At 43.8% G+C, this 19,379-nt stretch overlaps 3 protein-coding genes and 1 non-coding gene across 6 annotated transcripts; 2 read left to right on the top strand and 2 right to left on the bottom strand.

The window, feature by feature from the left end:
- Positions 1 to 49: 49 nt before the first annotated feature.
- On the bottom strand, positions 50 to 121 carry TRNAH-GUG (transfer RNA histidin (anticodon GUG)). The gene has a single exon. It is a non-coding gene; the product is annotated as a tRNA-His (tRNA).
- Positions 122 to 481: 360 nt separating this feature from the next.
- On the bottom strand, positions 482 to 8,503 carry LOC4343336 (transcription factor GTE11). 2 transcript variants are annotated; one of them, XM_015791938.2, is made up of 10 exons: positions 8,229 to 8,503; positions 4,270 to 5,008; positions 4,144 to 4,192; positions 3,996 to 4,060; positions 3,832 to 3,886; positions 3,699 to 3,758; positions 2,435 to 2,553; positions 2,248 to 2,314; positions 1,223 to 1,344; positions 482 to 1,139 (listed from the first exon to the last, which is right to left on the bottom strand). In XM_015791938.2, the coding sequence occupies exons 2-10, from the start codon at positions 4,915 to 4,917 to the stop codon at positions 870 to 872; spliced, it is 1,455 nt and encodes a 484-aa protein (XP_015647424.1). In that variant the 5' UTR covers positions 4,918 to 5,008; positions 8,229 to 8,503; the 3' UTR covers positions 482 to 869. The 2 variants fall into 2 exon arrangements, with proteins under 2 accessions (XP_015647424.1, XP_066168649.1); XM_066312552.1 differs by having other exon boundaries at positions 4,270 to 4,947.
- Positions 8,504 to 8,723: 220 nt separating this feature from the next.
- LOC4343335 (protein MAIN-LIKE 1) lies at positions 8,724 to 13,706 on the top strand. Its single transcript, XM_015792100.3, has 6 exons — positions 8,724 to 8,818; positions 11,199 to 11,287; positions 11,365 to 12,018; positions 12,103 to 12,264; positions 12,353 to 12,730; positions 12,815 to 13,706. Exons 2-6 carry the CDS (start codon positions 11,204 to 11,206, stop codon positions 13,394 to 13,396), a joined length of 1,860 nt encoding a protein of 619 aa, XP_015647586.1. The 5' UTR covers positions 8,724 to 8,818; positions 11,199 to 11,203; the 3' UTR covers positions 13,397 to 13,706.
- A 311-nt stretch (positions 13,707 to 14,017) lies between these two features.
- LOC4343334 (protein MAIN-LIKE 1) lies at positions 14,018 to 18,399 on the top strand. Of its 2 annotated transcripts, XM_015792101.3 has the most exons (7): positions 14,088 to 14,161; positions 14,845 to 14,893; positions 15,383 to 15,427; positions 15,543 to 16,196; positions 16,506 to 16,667; positions 16,792 to 17,178; positions 17,678 to 18,399. In XM_015792101.3, the coding sequence occupies exons 2-7, from the start codon at positions 14,855 to 14,857 to the stop codon at positions 18,197 to 18,199; spliced, it is 1,809 nt and encodes a 602-aa protein (XP_015647587.1). In that variant the 5' UTR covers positions 14,088 to 14,161; positions 14,845 to 14,854; the 3' UTR covers positions 18,200 to 18,399. The 2 variants fall into 2 exon arrangements, with proteins under 2 accessions (XP_015647588.1, XP_015647587.1); XM_015792102.3 differs by lacking the exon at positions 14,845 to 14,893 and having other exon boundaries at positions 14,018 to 14,161.
- Positions 18,400 to 19,379: the final 980 nt, after the last annotated feature.

Below are 19,379 nucleotides of genomic sequence, written 5' to 3'. Positions count from 1 at the left end.
ATATTAGAATTCCAAAACTGAAATAAAATTGAAAAGCAAAATTTATAAATGTGGCTGCTGGGATTCGAGCCCAGGTCTCCACGGCCACAACGTGGAATTCTCACCACTAAACTACAGCCACTTTGTTGAGAAACGAGCATCATCAGCAACACATATCTACTCAGCCACTTTGTTGAGAAAAGAACATCATCAGCAACCCATATCTACTCCAATTGATTTGCTGATCCAATTGAGCCACTAAACTACGGCCACTTTGTTGAGAAAAGAACATCAACACATATCTACTCTAATTGATTTGCTGATCATCAGCAACACATATCTACTCTAATTGATTTGCTGATCCAATTGAGCCGTGCTTGAAGGGATCTGCCCGCTGAGGGTTTCAACTGGAACAGCATCACAAGGTCACAACATCAACACACGGTAACGAGTAGACTGCTGAGAGCAAGAGGCGACTACCAGCAATAGCAAACATCTACACTCATCAGTAACTATAATATTATTATATACTAACAGTCTAACATCACATTACATACAACTTTTTTTTTATTTTCCTTTTTTTACAGAATTGCATACGTGGAACACCTACAACATACAGGGTTTCACAGAACCGACAAAATCGGGGCGAAGTCCACGCAACCGATAACTCCACTTCAGTGTTCAGCTGACATTTTTGTTTTCTGGTTAGACAACACAAACTAGATGAACCAACGCTTCATTTTACTCGGCTTATGTTATGATGTTGTCTTGAGGCAGAATAAATAACACAGCACTCGCGCACAATTTTATAAGCCATGCGAGCATGTTGCTTCAGAGTCTGATGGGGGGAAAGAAAAAAAGGAAGAAACAATGGATATTTTAGAGCCGTGCTATTGACAGAAGCTGATCTCTCCTTCCTCCACGTCGATCTCCGTAGATGGTGATACACTGTCCTCCATTTCATGTTCGACCTCTTCCTCAAGATCCTTCTTCATGAAAAGGCCAAGCCTCTCTAGCGGACTCCCTAAGCCAGGTGGTAGATCGATCCCGTCGACAAAATCAACAATAAGTTTGCCAGGGGGATTCAGCTCCCACTTTTTGCTTAAGTTTTCCAGGTCCTTAAGGAAGTCACTGTTGTCAATATCAACAGTCTTCTTCATCTGCGTAGGAGAAGAGATTGAGTAATCACCGTGCAACATTAAGCATACAAACTAGTTGGTCAGAAAATGGCAGCATGTAATACCATGTGTAGTGCCAGGCGTGCTGCTCGTCTTTCCTGCTCCCTCTTCATCCTCATTTCTTCGTCTAGCTTTAATTGTGCAGCAGCTTCAGCCGCCTTCACCTGGGCCTCAATTCTTGCTTTCTCTGCATTATGGGTAAATTGAAAAGAAAGCCATGCAACTGAAATCATGCGTGCCAATACAAAATAAAAGTATAACCTAAGAATAATACATACAATATATAGTTACCACTATAGTTATGAGCATTCGTTCCCATTTTAAAGGAAACCCATTCCCCCATCAGAGAAAACATGCCACCTTTTACACTTCAAAGTAAATTTAGACTTTCCAACAAAATAAAGTTGTTTTTAGACTTTCCAACAATGTGATAATGTGGAATATCATGGACATGCTTTTCATAACAAAATTACTACAGTTTTGATATATTGAAACAAGATTACGTTTGGCCAAAATAGATATAGATCCGATGTGACCAGGAGTATTCACAGCGTGAAAGTATATGAATTGACTCAAAAAGTTACTATGAAGCAGTGTATTGAATTAGCCAACCTGTGGTCTATGTGGGGACAACTGGTAAAAAGATTACTCTTTTTTCTTATTCTATATATCCAAATCTTAAGTTTATTTGCTTCAAGGAACAAAAAAATGGTCGGAAGCCTGATCGACTTGTTAAAAAACGACTCTTGATGATGCCTTGCTATAAAATTTCTACCTACTAACAAACTTGTCTATGTGGGACACTGTACTGTTCAAACAATTCTCTAGCATGTACCGGGGTTATGTTCCCCAAAGTCTCTCGACGGACTGTTTTGATCCCAAAGTTTCTCGAAGCCTGAGATGTCAATCAAGTTTCACCGTAATGTGTTCTAAAAGTTCTTTCACAAAGAGCAGCCATCCCATATTAAGTCCAGATGAGAACTCTATGCGAATATAAAATATCAAAATGCTTGATGAACTTAAAGAAAAAATGTATTGCCAATCAAACAGCTCCATGCCATCTGCTATCAAAGGCTAAGCAAATTCTTACCTTCTTGCTGCCTTTTTTCCAGCCTCTCCTTTTCTAACTGCAATTTCGCAGGGTCTATTTTCTTCCCCTAGGAGATTAAAAAAGCACATCAGCAAGAGCTACACAGACGTAGACTAGAACTTGTCCTATGCGAAGGAATAGCCTAATTGAAATCTACAAATTTCAGTACACATTTCAGAAATAATACATGATCCAGAAGTGCTTTCTGCTGCGCCTTGACAATTGTACCAGCAAAACGACTCTTGAGCATTGCTGCACGAAGAGCCTTGCTTGGTGATAAAGGTTCTTCAGGCAAATATTCCTCTTCTGAAAATTCACATCATAAGATGCAATATATTAGCAAAGGAACATATGGAAAGAATAGATGATAAAGTTACTACCCTCTGTTCTCAAATGGTTGTCATTTAGGACATCGGCAGTCTCCAATGCACATGTTTTATCATTACTTTCTCAAGTTATATATTTACTAGCAAAATGACCGTGCATTGCAACGGGTGTAGGGCTGTACACAATTGTAATTGGGAATAGATAGCATTAAGCGCCAGAAGAATGACACTATAGCATTGAAGAAATCCAATGATAAAAAAGAAAATCCAAATGGAACTCATGTTTTGGTACGATCACAGAGGAAATCCTACTTGTAGATGTGCTATTCTCAAGGTATGAGTATTCAGATCAAACTATGTATTCTTGGGATCTTTATCCATTCTTTTTCATCGTCCTACGAAAAGAAGGGTGTGGATCAGAAACATTTACGTAATGTAACTAAACCAGACTTGAGAACTACTCACATAAACAATGAATCAATCCAGAAATTTGTTCCACTTCTTCTCGATGCTTATCTGATGGAGAAAAATTAAGGGATCATGTTCAGCTTAGCTAAGTGAATCACGCTCTGTGCTTTGCCTCTGCTTGTGGCAGCTCTGCTTCTCGCAGCATAGGAAGAGGGAGATGGACGAAAGGAAAGGATGGATCAGGAGGGGAGCACCATGGGCACACGGAAGAGGGGTGCATGTGGCCAAGGTGAGGCAGGGTCATGCGTGGGACGTTGGACAACGGATGTGAGTGGGTCTCGGATGCAGACAACGGACCACAGTGTGCACAGGACTCAGATGAAAAACAAACAATGATGAGACGACCGAAAAATCACGTGCAGGAAATCGACAGAATTGCGCCATGGCCGAAAACTCAAGGATGACAAATGGAATCAGTTTGTATTTTTATGATAGTATGGGAACAATATTTAAAATATAACCATATGACAGTTTTTCCTCACAAATCTACTAATATGATTTTTAAATCCTGGTATTTTTTCATTTATTAATGATTTAAGATTTTTGAGGTTTGACTGTGTTTGCAATGAATCTAGGACATCATCCTTTTGAGAACAGAGATACTAGTATGCAAATTAACATGCACAAATAGATGGATAAATAGATAGCATGTCCAACCTTGTCTGGAAGAAGCAAGAGGTGAAGTAGAAGCATCATCGCAAGGCCGCAATTCATTTCCTAAGATAATAATTGAGTGCTTTAGTAAAATAAAACAGTATGGGATAAAATTACGTGGAAATCATAAACATACCAGTTGATTCAGATCTGTCCTCACTTGATTGTATCCTTGGTGTCTTAGCATTGTCCTAAAAATAAAAGACAAGACAAGAGGGGGATCACACAATTGTTTAGCTAATGATACCAAGACTCAGATAAGAATACTCAAGTATAAACAAAGGAGCTCGTGCCCAAAACCTTGGTGCAAGGGAGAGATTGGTTAATTGTGCCGTCTCTTCTGCCAACTGCTTGCAAAGGCGTGTCTGAATTGAAAAGCATTGGTAATGGCTGTCAAATACAATCAACAATGGAAAGATTGTATGCATAGAGTTTATTCTATTCACACCTTTGGAAGAGGTCAGCTCAGAGCCTCGCACAGAAAATTTAATTTTTACCTGCAAAGAGAGCAGTACTTTGATCAAAGTCCCAAGAAGAAAAATCACTGAATGAGGGTACATGACTGTGATCATACTTTGGAGGATAATGCAGTTGCCAGTGTCTTGCTCACAGCTGAATTTGTGCCTGCAGTCACCCCCTTAGGTAGCACAGGTTTTGGGGTAACAGCAGGCTGAGCCTTTAATACCTTCAGTGATGGCTGCTCTTGTACCAAATTTCTGTCTTTCCATTTCCTTTCCAATAATTTCCATTCCGAATCAAATATTTTGTTCAATTGATCAGCTATTCCGTGGACATCATTTCCTGGAGGATTATACTTCATCGCATTCGAGAATGTTAGCCTCACATCTGCTGCAAACTCATAAGGGTTGGAATATTGCTTGCTTGTGAGTTTCCTTTTAACAGTACCCAAGTCCATCGGATTGCGAATAACATCAAAGTAATCAGGAATTCCATATACCACTGGATCAACTGGTGTATTAAAAATCCATCCACTTTTGTGATCCATGAGCTTCTTCAGAATACTTCCACACTGCCTTGACTTGCTAGTATTCATCGGATCAACCTTATTCTTAGAGGTTGGCTGGTGACCACATGTATAGACTGACGTGACCCCATCTTTTTTGGAGAGTTTGCTTCCCTCAACCTCAGAGTCTGTACCAGAGTCTTCTGATTCACTGCTTATATAAACTGCTCTTCTCTTCTTACAAGCTTGTGTGGTCATAGTGTTTGGTTTGAATAAATACTTTTTGGTCTTGACAAAGAAAAATAATTTTAGCTTCTTTTCAGGGCCAGAAGATTCAGATAGAGGCAAGCTGTTTAACATGCCAGAATAAAATAGTAAACACAAACAGGAACAGAACATAGAAATAATGAGAATTGCTTATGTACAATTAATTAACAGGAGGTGTTCAATTGTACATAATTATTCGAGAGTATTATTCAAACAAAATTGCATAGAATCTGGCAAAAACATTAAACTTCTCATACATGCAACCAGATATGACTTGCTTATTAATTTTTTTTCACGTGTCAATATTCACCACACATCCGCTCCTGCCTAACAGACATCGGACACCGATACCTCTCACCATATCTCGCAGGCCCACAGCGCTGGGTAAGTGTCAATGTTGGCTGTGCCAAGGCCATTCGATGATAACAATGCATGGGCCAAGACGTTATAGGAAGCAGTTGATCTGCCTGCATCATCAGCGCAGAGGCAAGGGATGCAGCGAAACTGGGCAAACCAACAGCGTGCTGGCGGTTCTGGTCTTGGTGGGGGACAACACCAGATCAACTCAACTCTTTTTTAAGACACGTCATGGAACTGCCTAAAATCAAAAACCCAAGTACAGAGGCCTCTAGTGGTCGCCGGTGGCGAGGTACGCCATCATGGTTGACAGATTTGGTGGTGGAATTGTTGTACGTGAGCAGGAGGGAAGTAGATATAGAAGATTGGAACGAGATATGTTCGGTGGGGAAGGAGTAACTACACTATACTTCGCTCCTTTGTTCTTTTTTTTTTTACTTTATTCGAGTAATTAGGGTATTGTAATAAGGAATAATAATATATTGACATGTGGTTAGAGGAGTGCATGGCAGGCGGGCAGCAAGGGATCCTTTGTGAATGAAACTCATGGTGTGAACTCAATATTGGGCATAAATGTAATTCTTGATCAGTTGAGGAATCCTGTTTTTAGCTTTGTTAAGTCTAGCAAAGGCTACCGAAAAATACTATCTTCAACTCACAAAAAGGTTTGCTGATGGTTCACCTACAGGCGCAGGCAGACAACCAAGGATTGCCGGCTGGCAGATCAACCAGTGCTTTTAATTGAAACAACACAGCTCGAAACTAAGGGTAGGTTTATATCTTATTATCAGTTCGCATCACATATCCAGCACAAATTGGCCCAGCAATGCCATAGCTCAAAGAAACTAAGCACAACATTTGGCTTTGTAGCCTAGCATGCATCAACTGTCACACAGAAGTGCCTTATGTCCTTCAAGCTGGGCAAGCTTTCCTGGGCAGTTATAGGCAAGCTTTCCCACAGAAGTAAGATTTTTATTGTCGTTAGCAAACTGCTGTCCTTGCTAAGCTAGGATAAGATTTCTCTTGCCTAGGATCCAAACATACCCTAAAAGATGTATGCTTGAACTTAGTTCTAGTACCACAAACTAGCACATCATGGGCAGATATAGATACAGCAAGATAAGAGGTGTCATGTGGCATGCATGAACCGATGACAAAGAACTAAGCACCTATTATTTTTCTCGTGCAATGAAAATATTGCATGCTAATTCTAAAATTCATTTTTTTCAGAAAAAGAAAAAATAGGAACAGGAACAGGAACAGGAACAATCAAGTAAAGCTATGAGAGAAAGCAATCTCTTTTTTTCTTGCTCAGCACCACTCCCTCCACCCCAATATATAGGGTGTACCTGTATTTTACTCAAATCCCACAATATAAGACGGCATCTCCTCGACAGCCGTTTATTCGCATGCAAGCATTTAAGTTTTGCTCGTTTCCATTCATATGCATGCAAGCATTCAAGACATCACCTCCTCGGCTTCCGTTTACAAGCATGCATTATTGCTGATTAGTTTGCTTAGGGCACCCACAATGGTTATCTATAGGCTCTCTATAAGAGATCCATGTCAGCATATTTTCCTACTTAGAAGAGATTAAATGAAGAGAGAGAGCAAAGCTATCTACTAACCTGGAGATAGTCTATAGAGAAAAACGAGGCAATGTATTAGAGAGCTATAGATACCCATGTAGACATACTATTGAGATGGTTTACTATTATTCTAGTCTATTGCTGAGATGTACATGTTTTATAGATAGCACCTTACTTTACCATTGCGGGTGCTCTTAGAGCAAGTTTAATAGTATAGCCAACTACTAGCTCCAAATCATCTATAGTCAATTTAATAGCCAATTCGTACAATAGTTACATACTACACTATTAATATATGGTCCTACTTGTCATACACACTGCGTCTTGGAGTCCGTGCTACAGCTGGCTACAAATCTGTAGCTCGCTGCTCTTCTCTCTCCTCTTTTATCTCCTTAAAATATGTTTATAGCTGGCTTATAGCCTGCTATTGTACCTGCTCTTAGTTAAAAGGCCTCTCTCTCCCAGCAATACGTGGGCGTGGCCTGCTGGGATACACACTGTGAAGATCAAGGTCCACGGATGAAGCAAAACTTCACGTATCGGGGCGAACGGAACAGTTGAAAATCCTTGGTCTGTGCGTCTAGAGCAGGTACGCCCTATATAATGGGATGGAGGGAGTATATGCTTACGGTGTAAACTTGATTTATTCTATGGTAGGTAGGTAACTACCAAGATACCTTCATTTCCATTTTTATGGTGATACATGTGTAATAATATGGAGGCTTTACAAAAAACATGGAGGCACTTAAATGTGGACAGTAACAGAAGCAATTAATGGCTATAACTCACAACAAAAAGATCAGTTTCCACTTTTGGTTTCTATTTTTGATGCACCAACAACCGTTAGCTAGGGTGAGCATCCATACATACAGAATTAATCTCGATTAACCTAGCAGCTAGAGAGCAGAGCAGAGAGACACACATCAGCATAACACTAGCAAATATCGTGAGTTCGCGACCAAACCCTAGAAGCCCCAATTTATCCCCCCCTAACCCTACAAGTCCCGATTCCCCTTTGGAAGTCTGTGGGCGAGGAGGGATTCGAACCCCCGACACCGTGGTCTCGTAGCCACGTGCTCTAATCCTCTGAGCTACAGGCCCGCCGGAAATCTCCACCGGATCTCTACCCGTGGAAGACGAAGCTCGATAAGCAATCCCCATAAACTCACCTACGCAGTACCAATCGCAATAATCCCAACCCCAATCGACGAAACCGTTTCATGATAAGGCGACCTGTTCGCTCGAAACCCTAGAAATTGAATCAGACCCCCCCCCCCCCAACCCCACTCCACGAAACCACCACCACACCGAAATTGCCTAGCGGAACGAGGACAAGGAAACGAGTAGCGAACCAACCTGATGGCAGCCTCAGCGCCACCCCGGGATACGGCGGCCGGGCTGTACGGACCCCCACCCTCCCCGCGCAAAATCCCTCTCGCTTCGGGGTTAGGAGGCAGATCGAGACGGAGGAGAGACCTCAGGACCTCAAGCCCTACCTCCGCCGCGCGCCGCCGCCGCCGCCGCAGCCGCGCTTCCCCCTTCTCTTCGCCGGCGAGAGAGGCGGTGGTGGTGGTGGGGAAGGGGAAAAAAAAAAGAGGAGTGCGTGGTTGTGGTGGCTAGGGTTTTAACGCGACGGGGTCGGAACTCGGAAGAGGAAAGAGGAAGCCCTTGACCCGGTCCGGCTCGAACCGTCTGGCTGGCTGGCTCCGCGGGGTGCTCGGGACGCTGACGCGCGGGGCCCACATGGGGGTTGCGGGGGAGAGGTGTGGGGCCCACCTGGCAGAGGGAGGGTGGGGGGCGCACTCGATAAGCTTTTCTCTCTCTCTTTCTTTCTTTCTTCCTTCCCCTCCCGAAGATTTTGCTCGCTTTCTCCAACCTCTCCTCCGCTCCGAAGCGGAGGTCGGCGGCGGTGGCGGCGGCGGCGGCGCGTTTCCCCGGCGAGTAAGGTGACCGGCTGCTCCTCCCGCACTTCCTACGCCTCGTTCCGTCGCTACAGTAGCGGAGGAGGGCCTGCAATCTCAGATCAGGGGTACCTGTAACCCGTTTCGGTTCTTGGTGGGTGGGTTGGTGGTGGTGGTTCTTGATCCATCCATCCAGCGGTTTTGGTGCATCTGTGCGAGTTCCATGGTCTAGGTTTTTTTTTTCTTTTAGCATTTCGTAGTACGTGGCCCGTGGTAGATGGCTTGGGGGAGTGCAATGAAATGCTGTGGGAAATTAGCGTGCGTTTAGCACATAGCATCTGTTCTTAGTACTGTTTTTTTTCTGGATATGTTGTGGCCTTGAGGGTATAGATTGTTGTTAATTTCGATCACTGAATGTGTGGCAGCGATTAATAGAGTGCCATGGGATAAACTTTCATGGAAGTAGAGTGGTTCCTTTTTTTTTCTCTTTTCATTGTGCTGGAGCATCATGATGGGGCTAAGATCGGATGTTTTTCTGGTTGTGGTTATGCTTGAATGTGCGGGTCTTCTCTTGGTTTTTCAATGGTCTGAAAATGTGGGCTTTGTGCTGGACTGTTTGAGATTTTGTGTGCTATCTTTACACGGTGATTTTTCATAAGGCTGAAGCTGTAAAGCCGAATGTCGATTCTTATGATCGGCAATATAATTTATAGGGTGCACTAGATCTAGGAGAGATGGAGACAATTGTTTATACTGGTTCAGACCCTCGACGTGAGATAATACCCTAGTCCAGATGAGTGGATTAGATCTGTATTGGAGTGCGCAGCACGGCGTAGGAATAGCACGTGGCGCTTATGGAAGAATGAGGGTTTCCCGGTGCTCCTTATATAGGTGCGGAGGCAACCGGCTAGATATGGTAGTGTAGCCTTCATAATCCGGGTACCTACCATCTATTTACAAGGGATAGGATTGGCCAACTTATCCCTTATCTCTTTCTTAGTTTACAAGTTAACCATGTGGGCCTAGGGCACTCGGCCCACCTCATGCCGCATGGCCCAAAACGCCTTGCTATGGGTATCTGGGTACCATGTACCCCACACTGAACTGAACTGAAATCCATACACACTTAATAACAACTGGAGCTATTTTTTTAAAGTGTATCCTGGAACATTTATTGAAAATAAATAGTTAGAATATTTTTTTCTAATTTATTTGCTGGATAGCTAGACAGATATTAGGATGAGAAGGGATTAGCATTGGTAGATCTCAACTATCAATTACTTAGGGGTAAAATTCATAAGCCAATGACTCTGTCAAAACCTCTCTGCCACTGTTTACATTTCTTAATAAAATAATAAGAGTACAATACTGAAGAATGTAAAAAGGAAACACTAGAAATGGATGATATTTGTTTTTCCTGCTTTCCTTTTTTTACCCCTTTCCTTGTGTTAAGCGATCGACCTTACTATATACTCTTGCATTTTGTCATTATTACATGGAAATATCACCATAATGTAGTATGATTTAGTGCATGGCTTCCTATTTTACTACATGATCTTCATTTGCCGACAGTTGAGGTACATAGAACTGCCCTCACATGCTATTTTTTCAAGCATCACGGCATCCCCCTTTTTTCTTTGATGTGAGCATCACGACATTCTTATCCACCAGACTACCACTAGCATTTATTTACTATTAGAACAGGCTGAACAGAAGCCACCATATTCTCTATCAAGGGCTAGAAATTACAACGTTATCAAATAAAAGGAGAAATATCGTCACTGTTCATCAGGATGAGCTCAGATTATAATGGTGAAGATTTATTGGATATATTTTAGAGCTTTCTTTACTATACCTGTATGAAAGTTACAATTGTGTTTCTAGAAATAAACCTAAGAGTTATATAGCAAATGCATTTCTACTTTCAATAGACTATAATCTAGCCCTGCAAATTGCATGAAGAATCCGGCTATCTCTTTATTACAAGAGATACTGCACACTTTTGTGTGGTTAGTTCTTATATCCAGCTATTAGATTGGCAGTAAGCAGAAAAATAATTCAACAGACTACCTGAATTCGTTTGCTCTTGACTCTCTTTGTGCTGACAACTATCATTATCTTAGCAAAATATAGTAAAAAATTGAACTTGTCAAAATAATTGGTCATAAATGGTGTGCGTGAATTTACTTATCATCAGCTATCACTGATATCGTAAACAAGTATGAGAGAGCACTTTTTTGTTTTTGCTTCATTATTTATGGACTTTGTTGTTCTGGTTGTGTTGATAGTTCCTTTTTTACACACTGTTTTATTAAGTATTATCCACACAAGTTACAACTGCCCTTTTTCTTTTTTTCCTTTTTTGTTTAACAATGGACCAAGCATCATAGAACAATTACCTTATTGTCCCTCTTATGTTTTCCAGGAGAAATGGACCTTGCATCTCAAGGTGTGGTAACACAACAACAAAAACCAAGTGGACGGAGACCGGTTGGAAGCTCACAAATCTGGACGGTATGTAGCTGCTTCTCCCTTTGTTTTCACTTGGCCATCGTGAACAAAATTACATGCAGACACTCAATTTTCCACAGCGATATGGTGTTCTGCTTCCCAGCCAGCAGACACGGAAGCTAAAAGAATGGGTTCTAACTGACGAACAGCAACAACTAGTTAATGCTAGTGGTCTTGGACATCTTGCCCTCACCACAGGATTTACTATTGATCGTTCTTTGCTTACAGCCTTTTGTGAGAGATGGAACAATGAAACAAATACTGCACATTTCATGGGATTTGAAATGGCCCCATCACTCCGTGATGTTTCATATATTCTTGGAATTCCAGTGACTGGTCATGTGGTGACTGCTGAGCCAATTGGTGATGAAGCTGTGAGGCGGATGTGTTTGCATTTCTTAGGAGAGAGCCCTGGAAATGGAGAGCAACTGTGTGGCTTAATCAGATTGACATGGTTGTACAGGAAATTTCATCAATTGCCAGAAAATCCAACTATCAACGAGATTGCTTACAGCACCCGGGCATACCTTCTTTACCTTGTTGGCTCCACCTTATTTCCTGACACGATGAGGGGATTTGTATCACCAAGATATTTACCTCTTCTGGCTGATTTTAGAAAGATACGTGAATATGCCTGGGGATCTGCAGCCCTTGCTCATTTGTACAGAGGACTATCTGTTGCTGTAACACCGAATGCTACTACCCAGTTTCTCGGCAGTGCAACTTTGCTCATGGTACTGTTCTTGTTTGAATAAATTTGAATGATTGTCGATGATATTTGGTATCTTTGTTAATGAGATTTATTTTGTTCTCTCAAGGCTTGGATTTATGAATATCTTCCATTAACTCAACCCCAACAAAAGAATCAGAACACCTTGCTGCCCCGGGCCTGTCGATGGAACTTTGGAGGAGCAACGCGTGGACAGAGAAAGAAAGTCATGGAATGGAGAAAAGTTTTCGATGAGCTTCAATTTTCTGATGCAAGTGCAAGTCTACCTATTTTATAGATTTATAACAAAGATTTTAACTGCTGTTGTGTTATTTTATATTAATTAATTATATTTTCAGGTCAACTGGAATCCTTACAAGGACATGAATCCTGCAATTATTCCAGAATATTGCATTGCAGCAGATAACATCTGCTATTCTCGGACATGGCTAATCAGCTTTAACATAAAAGAGGTGTATGTACCTGATCGGTTTTCTAGGCAGTTTGGGAGGGAACAAGGTCGCCTCCATGGGGTGCCCATGTGGGCAAGAAGAACTTGGAGCAAGTGGAAGGACTGGAGGGTTGAGTATGCTCGTGAAATCGAGGAGTTCCATCAATTGGTTGGCTGTCGTTTCACTCCTGCAGAAACCAATATCAACTCCCTCCCAATTGAGTCTATAACTAAACAAGATGCTGCAGGATGTAGTCGGAGCACATCTCAGAACTTCTCTTCAATGGTAAGCTACAAATAAGAAGCTAATCCTTCATATGTTTTTGCTTGCATAGTGGTCCTTATTGTAATTGCTGTTTGTGAGATGCAGGTTGAAGATCTGAGGAATGATTTTCCAGTAATTGATCGTTACCTGGAGGGACAGTTACTCCCTGTGGAAGTTGCAAGCTTTCTAGAGAGAGTGGGTATGATGATCAAGAGTTACTCCCCACCACAGAGTAGCCGAAAGAAAGATCAAGCAGGGCAGGGCCAGGACAGCAATGTCAGGTCAAAGAACCCAAGAAAGAGGGGGAAGCCGTCATTCTTTCAAGATCCTTCAAGCCCTCCGAACTCAAGGGCGGACCGATTCCCAGCCGTGCTGATACCTTATCAGGATAGCAAGTGCGACATGGTTCTGGATGGCACCGTCCCTCTGCTCGATGGAGCGGAGGAGTTCAAGGAACAAGGGGTCATGGACCTCTGGCAGAACTCCCACCTGACGACGCCGTCCTGTTCCTCGCTGGACTCGAGCTCGCCGGAATCAAGGAAGCGGAGGCAGCAAGACCGCGACGAAATCCGGCTCCCCAGGGACACCGAGAACCTCCGAAGGAGCGGGCGTCTCTGTGTGCAGCTGAAAATGTTCAAGCACAGGGACGGGGTGGGAGCCGAGGCGACCAACCCGATCTTCCTCTGATCATCCATGGTTTATGTACAAAGTAGCAGAAAAACTTGGGCTGCTGACAGTTAACTGGTTTATGTAGCGTCGTAGACTTTTTGCTGGTAGCGCCTTGCCATTCACTGCGCAGAGCTTGCAAGCTTTATCTCCTTGTTAATACTATCTCTCTCTAGTCTCTACCATGTAGTTGGGCAAAATGTAGATGATGCCACCAAGACCCTTTTAACTGTGTTGCTCGTGAACTGGATTGTGCCCTCTCCCGTTTAATCTGCAGCTCTTGCAACATGGTGAATTGGTGATTTTATAATGATGCTAAGCTTTGACTGCTTGTAGAATGATCCAAGTAGAGATGTAGAGAGCCTACTGTGCTATCACATCAATTCATCAGCCTTGTACGCTTGGATTGTTTGTTGCACCAGCTACTCCTGCTGCTGTTGATCCTAAAACCAGCTTATTGATATGCTGGCAGTGCACCATTGAAGGCTCCTATAGCCATATTTGGCGAGGCAGTGGCTAGCCGAGGACAGTGTTACCATGTGATCAGTGATCATTCTACATGGGAAAGCTACCAGTGATGAGAGCGCCACGTTTCGCCCTAGCAGCGACCTCTGGCACGGGGGGCCCCACACGTCAGCGGTGGAGGCAAGGCAACCACGAAGGCAATCGCCATCGCCTGCCCTTTCATTGCCCAACCAACGCTCGCCTGCATAGAAGAAGCTCTTCGCCTTCTTTGCTGTGCTCTTGTTGCCTCTCGCTCGCTGCTGCGGCTACTCATTGATCCTGGTTAGTTTGCTCTCTCTTTTCTATCACTCTCATCGTGTGATATGATATGCCAGTATTTTTTTTTCCTTGCATCTCCTTCGTTCATGGTGAATCCCGGATCGCTTTGTTTGCTCCTGCATTTTGGTATTCTTTCATCATTTCATCCTTGTGCTTATGACTGGGAATCGCCTGTGTGGGGTGTGTGTTTCTGTTTTCCTGCTGAATTTTTCAACTGCTATGGATGGTCTCCAGCTTCTGTGTAAGGGTTCCATCTCATCTATGGTCTTCAGTTTTTTTTTTCTCCTTTCCCCTTTGTTTTCTGTCCCGATTTCCATATTTGTGGTTGGGTTTTAGAGGATAGCGGTCAATTTTATTTTGCTCTTCCTAGTCAGTTTTAGAAGGAAATGGATGGTTATCGGATGTATTTCTTCGATATTTTGTTCCCCCTCTTTTGTGTGATGTTTTCTATGATTAAAATGGTATACCATCTTCTTGATCAAGTGTATACTCGTTAATTTAGTGCTGGTATTCTTCCTCATCTGCTGCAATATTTTAAGATGATGGAAATGGCTGCTGTTAGGCGCACAACCAACTTCATCTACGTCATTTCGATTCAATTTTCCTCCAGATTTTGTTTCTTTATTTTTACAGTTGATTAGATGAGTAGTTCAGTTCCTGTTTCACAACGTATCTTTTTTGTTCAGGTAAACTTTGATGGTTTCTTGGCTGGTTGCTGCTGTCCTTTTGTACCTTGTATGTGGCCAATCCTGGCATTTTGCTTTCTCCTTATTCTGAAGAAAATTTAAAGCAGTTGTTCCTAGTGCTTTTGCTCTTTGTGGTTGCAGTTCTCTTCCTCTTAAGGGTAGAGCTCACGTCATCTGTTTAAAAACTTCTACAGTTTTTTGGTGAACTTTAGTGAATCAAACCTGGTATCTACAGTTTTTCCCAGCCTTATTATCATCATGCCTGATATATACAGTCCTTTTGATTACCAATGTCAAAGTTTCCAGATTCTGTGCTAGTTAATTTTTTCATTTCCTTGAGGGGAACAAAGTCTCAATTACATGTTCAGTTGCTCATATAAGCAATAGACCGCTCATTGAGGACTTGTTAAGTTGTTATCAAACTTATGCAAATTCTTGCCGTACTTAACCTGGATGCTTAAACTGAAATTTCTCTGCGAGCAATTCTTGGATTGTATGCACACTTACCACATAACATTCCTTCTCTTAATGGAACCAGATGGAATCCGCAGAGGCAGAACCAACAAACAAAAGCGTCATTCAGGTAATTATTATTTATCAACAACGAGCAAGCGACACCAATTTGCTGAACCTTCCTTTGGCTCTTGTGATATATAGTTTGTACCTAAATCATAACATTTTGATGCTCAAACATACAGGGAACCCATGAACTAACCGTATGCCAGACGACGGAGAGACTCGACACATGGAAGCTGAATGAGCAGCAGCAACAATTGGTCGATGCAAGCGGGCTCGGCAACCTGATACACACAGCAGGCCTAGTCATCGATCGCATCGCGCTCATGGCATTCTTCGAACTGTGGAGCAAGGAGACCAACACTGCTCAGCTCAATGGCTTTGAAATGGCACCCTCACTCAGGGACGCCGCCTACATACTGGGGATTCCGGTGACAGGCCGTGTGGTGACAACCGGAGCTGTGCTCAACAAGTCGGTCGAAGACCTCTGCTTCCAGTATCTGGGGCAAGTGCCTGATTGCAGGGACTGCAGGGGCAGCCATGTGAAGCTCTCTTGGCTGCAATCCAAGTTTAGCCGGATCCCGGAACGCCCCACCAATGATCAGACCATGTATGGCACCAGGGCATATCTCCTGTTCTTGATTGGATCAGCCTTACTTCCAGAGAGGGACAGGGGCTATGTCTCACCAAAGTATTTGCCACTTCTGTCAGACTTTGACAAGGTACAGGAATATGCTTGGGGTGCTGCTGCTCTTGCTCATCTCTACAAGGCTCTCTCCATCGCCGTGGCCCATTCTGCCAGAAAAAGGCTATTCGGTAGCGCGGCTTTGCTCATGGTATGTTTAACAAAACCATTGTATAGGAAAATATCACTTGAATTTCGAGTAGGAAATGATCTTCCAGTTCTATGAAACTATCAAAAAACTATTTTGATTGTTATGATCTGTTCATGTTTTCTGAAAAGGATTAATGAACTTCAACATGAGAATTGTAATTGATAGTAAGGCATAAAGATGATAGGAAATAACAAAATTCTCCATTTTTGTTTCTCACAAAATTTTACCTTACAGACCAAGTTTGTGACTTGTGCCTTCACTGTGTCCATTGCGAAAATGTTCTGATATATTCTGAATATCTGTCTGTAGGGCTGGATATATGAGTATATTCCGGCATTGCGCCCTGACATGTATGATCCTCCAGAACACATCTTCCCACGAGTACTCAAGTGGACAGGGAGCACGATCTCTCAACCGGCCAAGAACGTTTCAGACATCAGGAAAGCCTTCGGCCTGCTTCAAGTTTCTGATGTAAAAGTCTATCCATCTGAGTTGTGATTCTCATCAGTCATCACCACAGTTTTGTGTTCAGCATTTCATCCTTTCCCTTGCCATTTGATTTGAGACCATATGATGATATGAACAACAACTTCAGGTCAACTGGGAGCCCTACAAGGGCGTTGATCCTGCATCCATTCCGAAGCATTGCGCTGCTCCGGATAACCTCTGCTTCTCCAGAACATGGCTGGTCAGCTTCAACCTCAAGGAAATCTACGCCCCGGACCGGTTCGCTCGCCAGTTTGGGCAAGAACAGCATCGCCCGCTCAACGATGTCCCCGCGTTCCAGCGGCAGCTGTGGAACCCGGCAGTGGACTGGAGCCTGATGTACGCTTCAGAGATCGAACGGTTCCAGCAGCTGATCAACGCTGCAGATGGTGGTGATCATGGTCATACAGCAGATGCCGCCGCCGCCGCCGCCGCAGATGTTTTCACTCCGGCGACCATGGCGCGAGCTTCCCTTGGGCTCAGCCTGATATCCGTGGTAAAACTACCTGTCGGTGAAACACTTTTAATCACTTAGGTGGACATCTACCCTTTTGCTACATACTATCAACTAAATGGTTATAAAAAAATTAAAAAAAAAATAACAAGGTAGATTCATATGTAATAATATGTTATCCTACAAATATGCAAGCTCAAATTTTACTTATTTAAATTGTAATAAAAGTAGCAAATTAAATTTTAATTAGTATAGATATATTCGCAATTAACTTTGTTATCATTGTTACAACTTACAGAAGTCGAATTTGCTGGCATGTTTGTTATCAATCTATCTTGTCATTTTTTTTAAAAAAATCATAGTCATATAGCTAACGTATAATAAACGTGTGGACATGCACCGAGTGATTAGATTAGAATCCATCTCCCTAACACTCGTGCTGAGGAAGCTGTCACATTGACGTGAGCGTGTCATCGCGGTTCAGTTCGGGTGATTGCATCGTGCGTTTCGTTGTTGTGATCGATTGGATCGGTTCATGCAGGTGGAGGGCGTCAGGGAGGAGCTCCCGACCGTCGCGCGGTTTCTGGAGCAACACCGCCTCCCCGCCGAGCTGGCGACGTCCCTGTCCAGGATCCGCGGTCTCATCGAGGCCTCCCCTCCTGCTCCGCCGCTTAAGCGAGGCGACGCCGCGCCACAGCCCCAGCCCCAGGTGATCGCGGTGATCCCTCCCCTGGCTGTGATGCCACCGCGCGAGCAGGAAGCGCCGCATGGCACGGGGGACGCGGAGGCTCCGGGGATCGTGCGCGGCGACGCCGACGACGACGACGCCGTGCCGCCGAAGGAGCGGTCTGATGAGCAGCAGCAGCAGGATGAGGAGGAGGAGGAGGAGGAGGAGCAGAAGTGGCGGCGGCGGCGGCGGCGGGAGGAGGAGGACGGGGCGGCGAAGGGATCAGGCGGCGGCGGCGGCGCGGTGCGGCGGAGCAGCCGGAGCTGCGTGCAGGCGAAGAGGTTCAGGCGCGTGGGAGGGAAGGGCTCGCAGTCGTCCGACCCCATCGTGCTGTGAATCTGCGGCCGCTGCTCTCATCAGCTTTGCTACTAGCCTACCAGTAGTGCTACCTTTGCAGTGAACTACGGTTGTGTTCGGTGTCCATGTGTCATGTGTGTTAGGCTTAGGCAGACGGTCGAAGAGCTCTGGTACTGGTACTTACTCCTATGTATGTCGTTGATCGTTGAATTCAGGTTATGTAGCATTTGATTTGACTACTATGGATTTGATGACTACGCTAGATTTAAAAATAAAATAAGCATTGAATTTAAATGCTACTCCCTCTGTCCCAAAATAAACCAACTTCGTACTAGGACGTGAGACATCATGTTCATTTATACTAGGATGCGTCATATTCTATTATGAGGTTAGTTTATTTTGGGATGGAGGGAGTAGTTTGCTAGCGAATCTCATAAGAATCTAAAACATTGTGGGCTTGATCGACCGGGATTGTTGTTGCGACTGCATCAATTGAACACCGTGGTAGGTTATAGCTATTTTTCAACTGTTGCAGGAACAATAGTTGTTGATAACACCTGATAATTCAAAAGATGATGTGTTTGAATGACTAACAGAAAAATAATATTTGAATTTGGATTGATTCTAAAGGAGAGAGAGACAGAGAGAAGACGCAATTGACTTCTTAAGAGCATATACAATAAGATGAATCAGCAGGCTCCAAAAACTTTAATGTCATCATATTCCTAGGTGGAGGGGGAGATAATTAAGGAAAGAGAAGAGAGCGAGCTATAAATCTGGCACCGGGCGGTAGCACAACTTCACATGTCAAACAACTTGCATGCAGCCAGTACTAGCGATTAAAAACATGTTTTGTGGGTCCCACATCACCCCCATTTGATCCCATGTGCTTCGTCTCACTTCGCCCTTGTGCCAGATCCACATGTGGCGCACACAAGATGGGTGCCCCTGATGTGCGCCATCCTCTTCGCTCCTCTGGCGTACGAAAAAAAAAAAATCGTTGCCTCGGCTTCAGTAGATCGACGTTGGACGCCCGCCCTCTCACACCGACACCGGTCGTCCCAGCTGGCAGTTCAATGTCGCTCCAGTCGATCCCGACCTCCGTCATTGCTGTCAACACCGGGGCGGCCTCAAACCCAAACCCAATCACCACGCCGCCTTGCCCAACGTCACACCTGTATCCCCCCACACTGTCGTGATGGCCGGCATCGTGGCTCTC

Source organism: Oryza sativa, chromosome 7 (genome assembly GCF_034140825.1).
Source record: "Oryza sativa Japonica Group chromosome 7, ASM3414082v1".
NCBI classification, from domain to species: Eukaryota; Viridiplantae; Streptophyta; class Magnoliopsida; order Poales; family Poaceae; genus Oryza; species Oryza sativa.
This window is presented reverse-complemented; position numbering and strand designations above follow the sequence as displayed.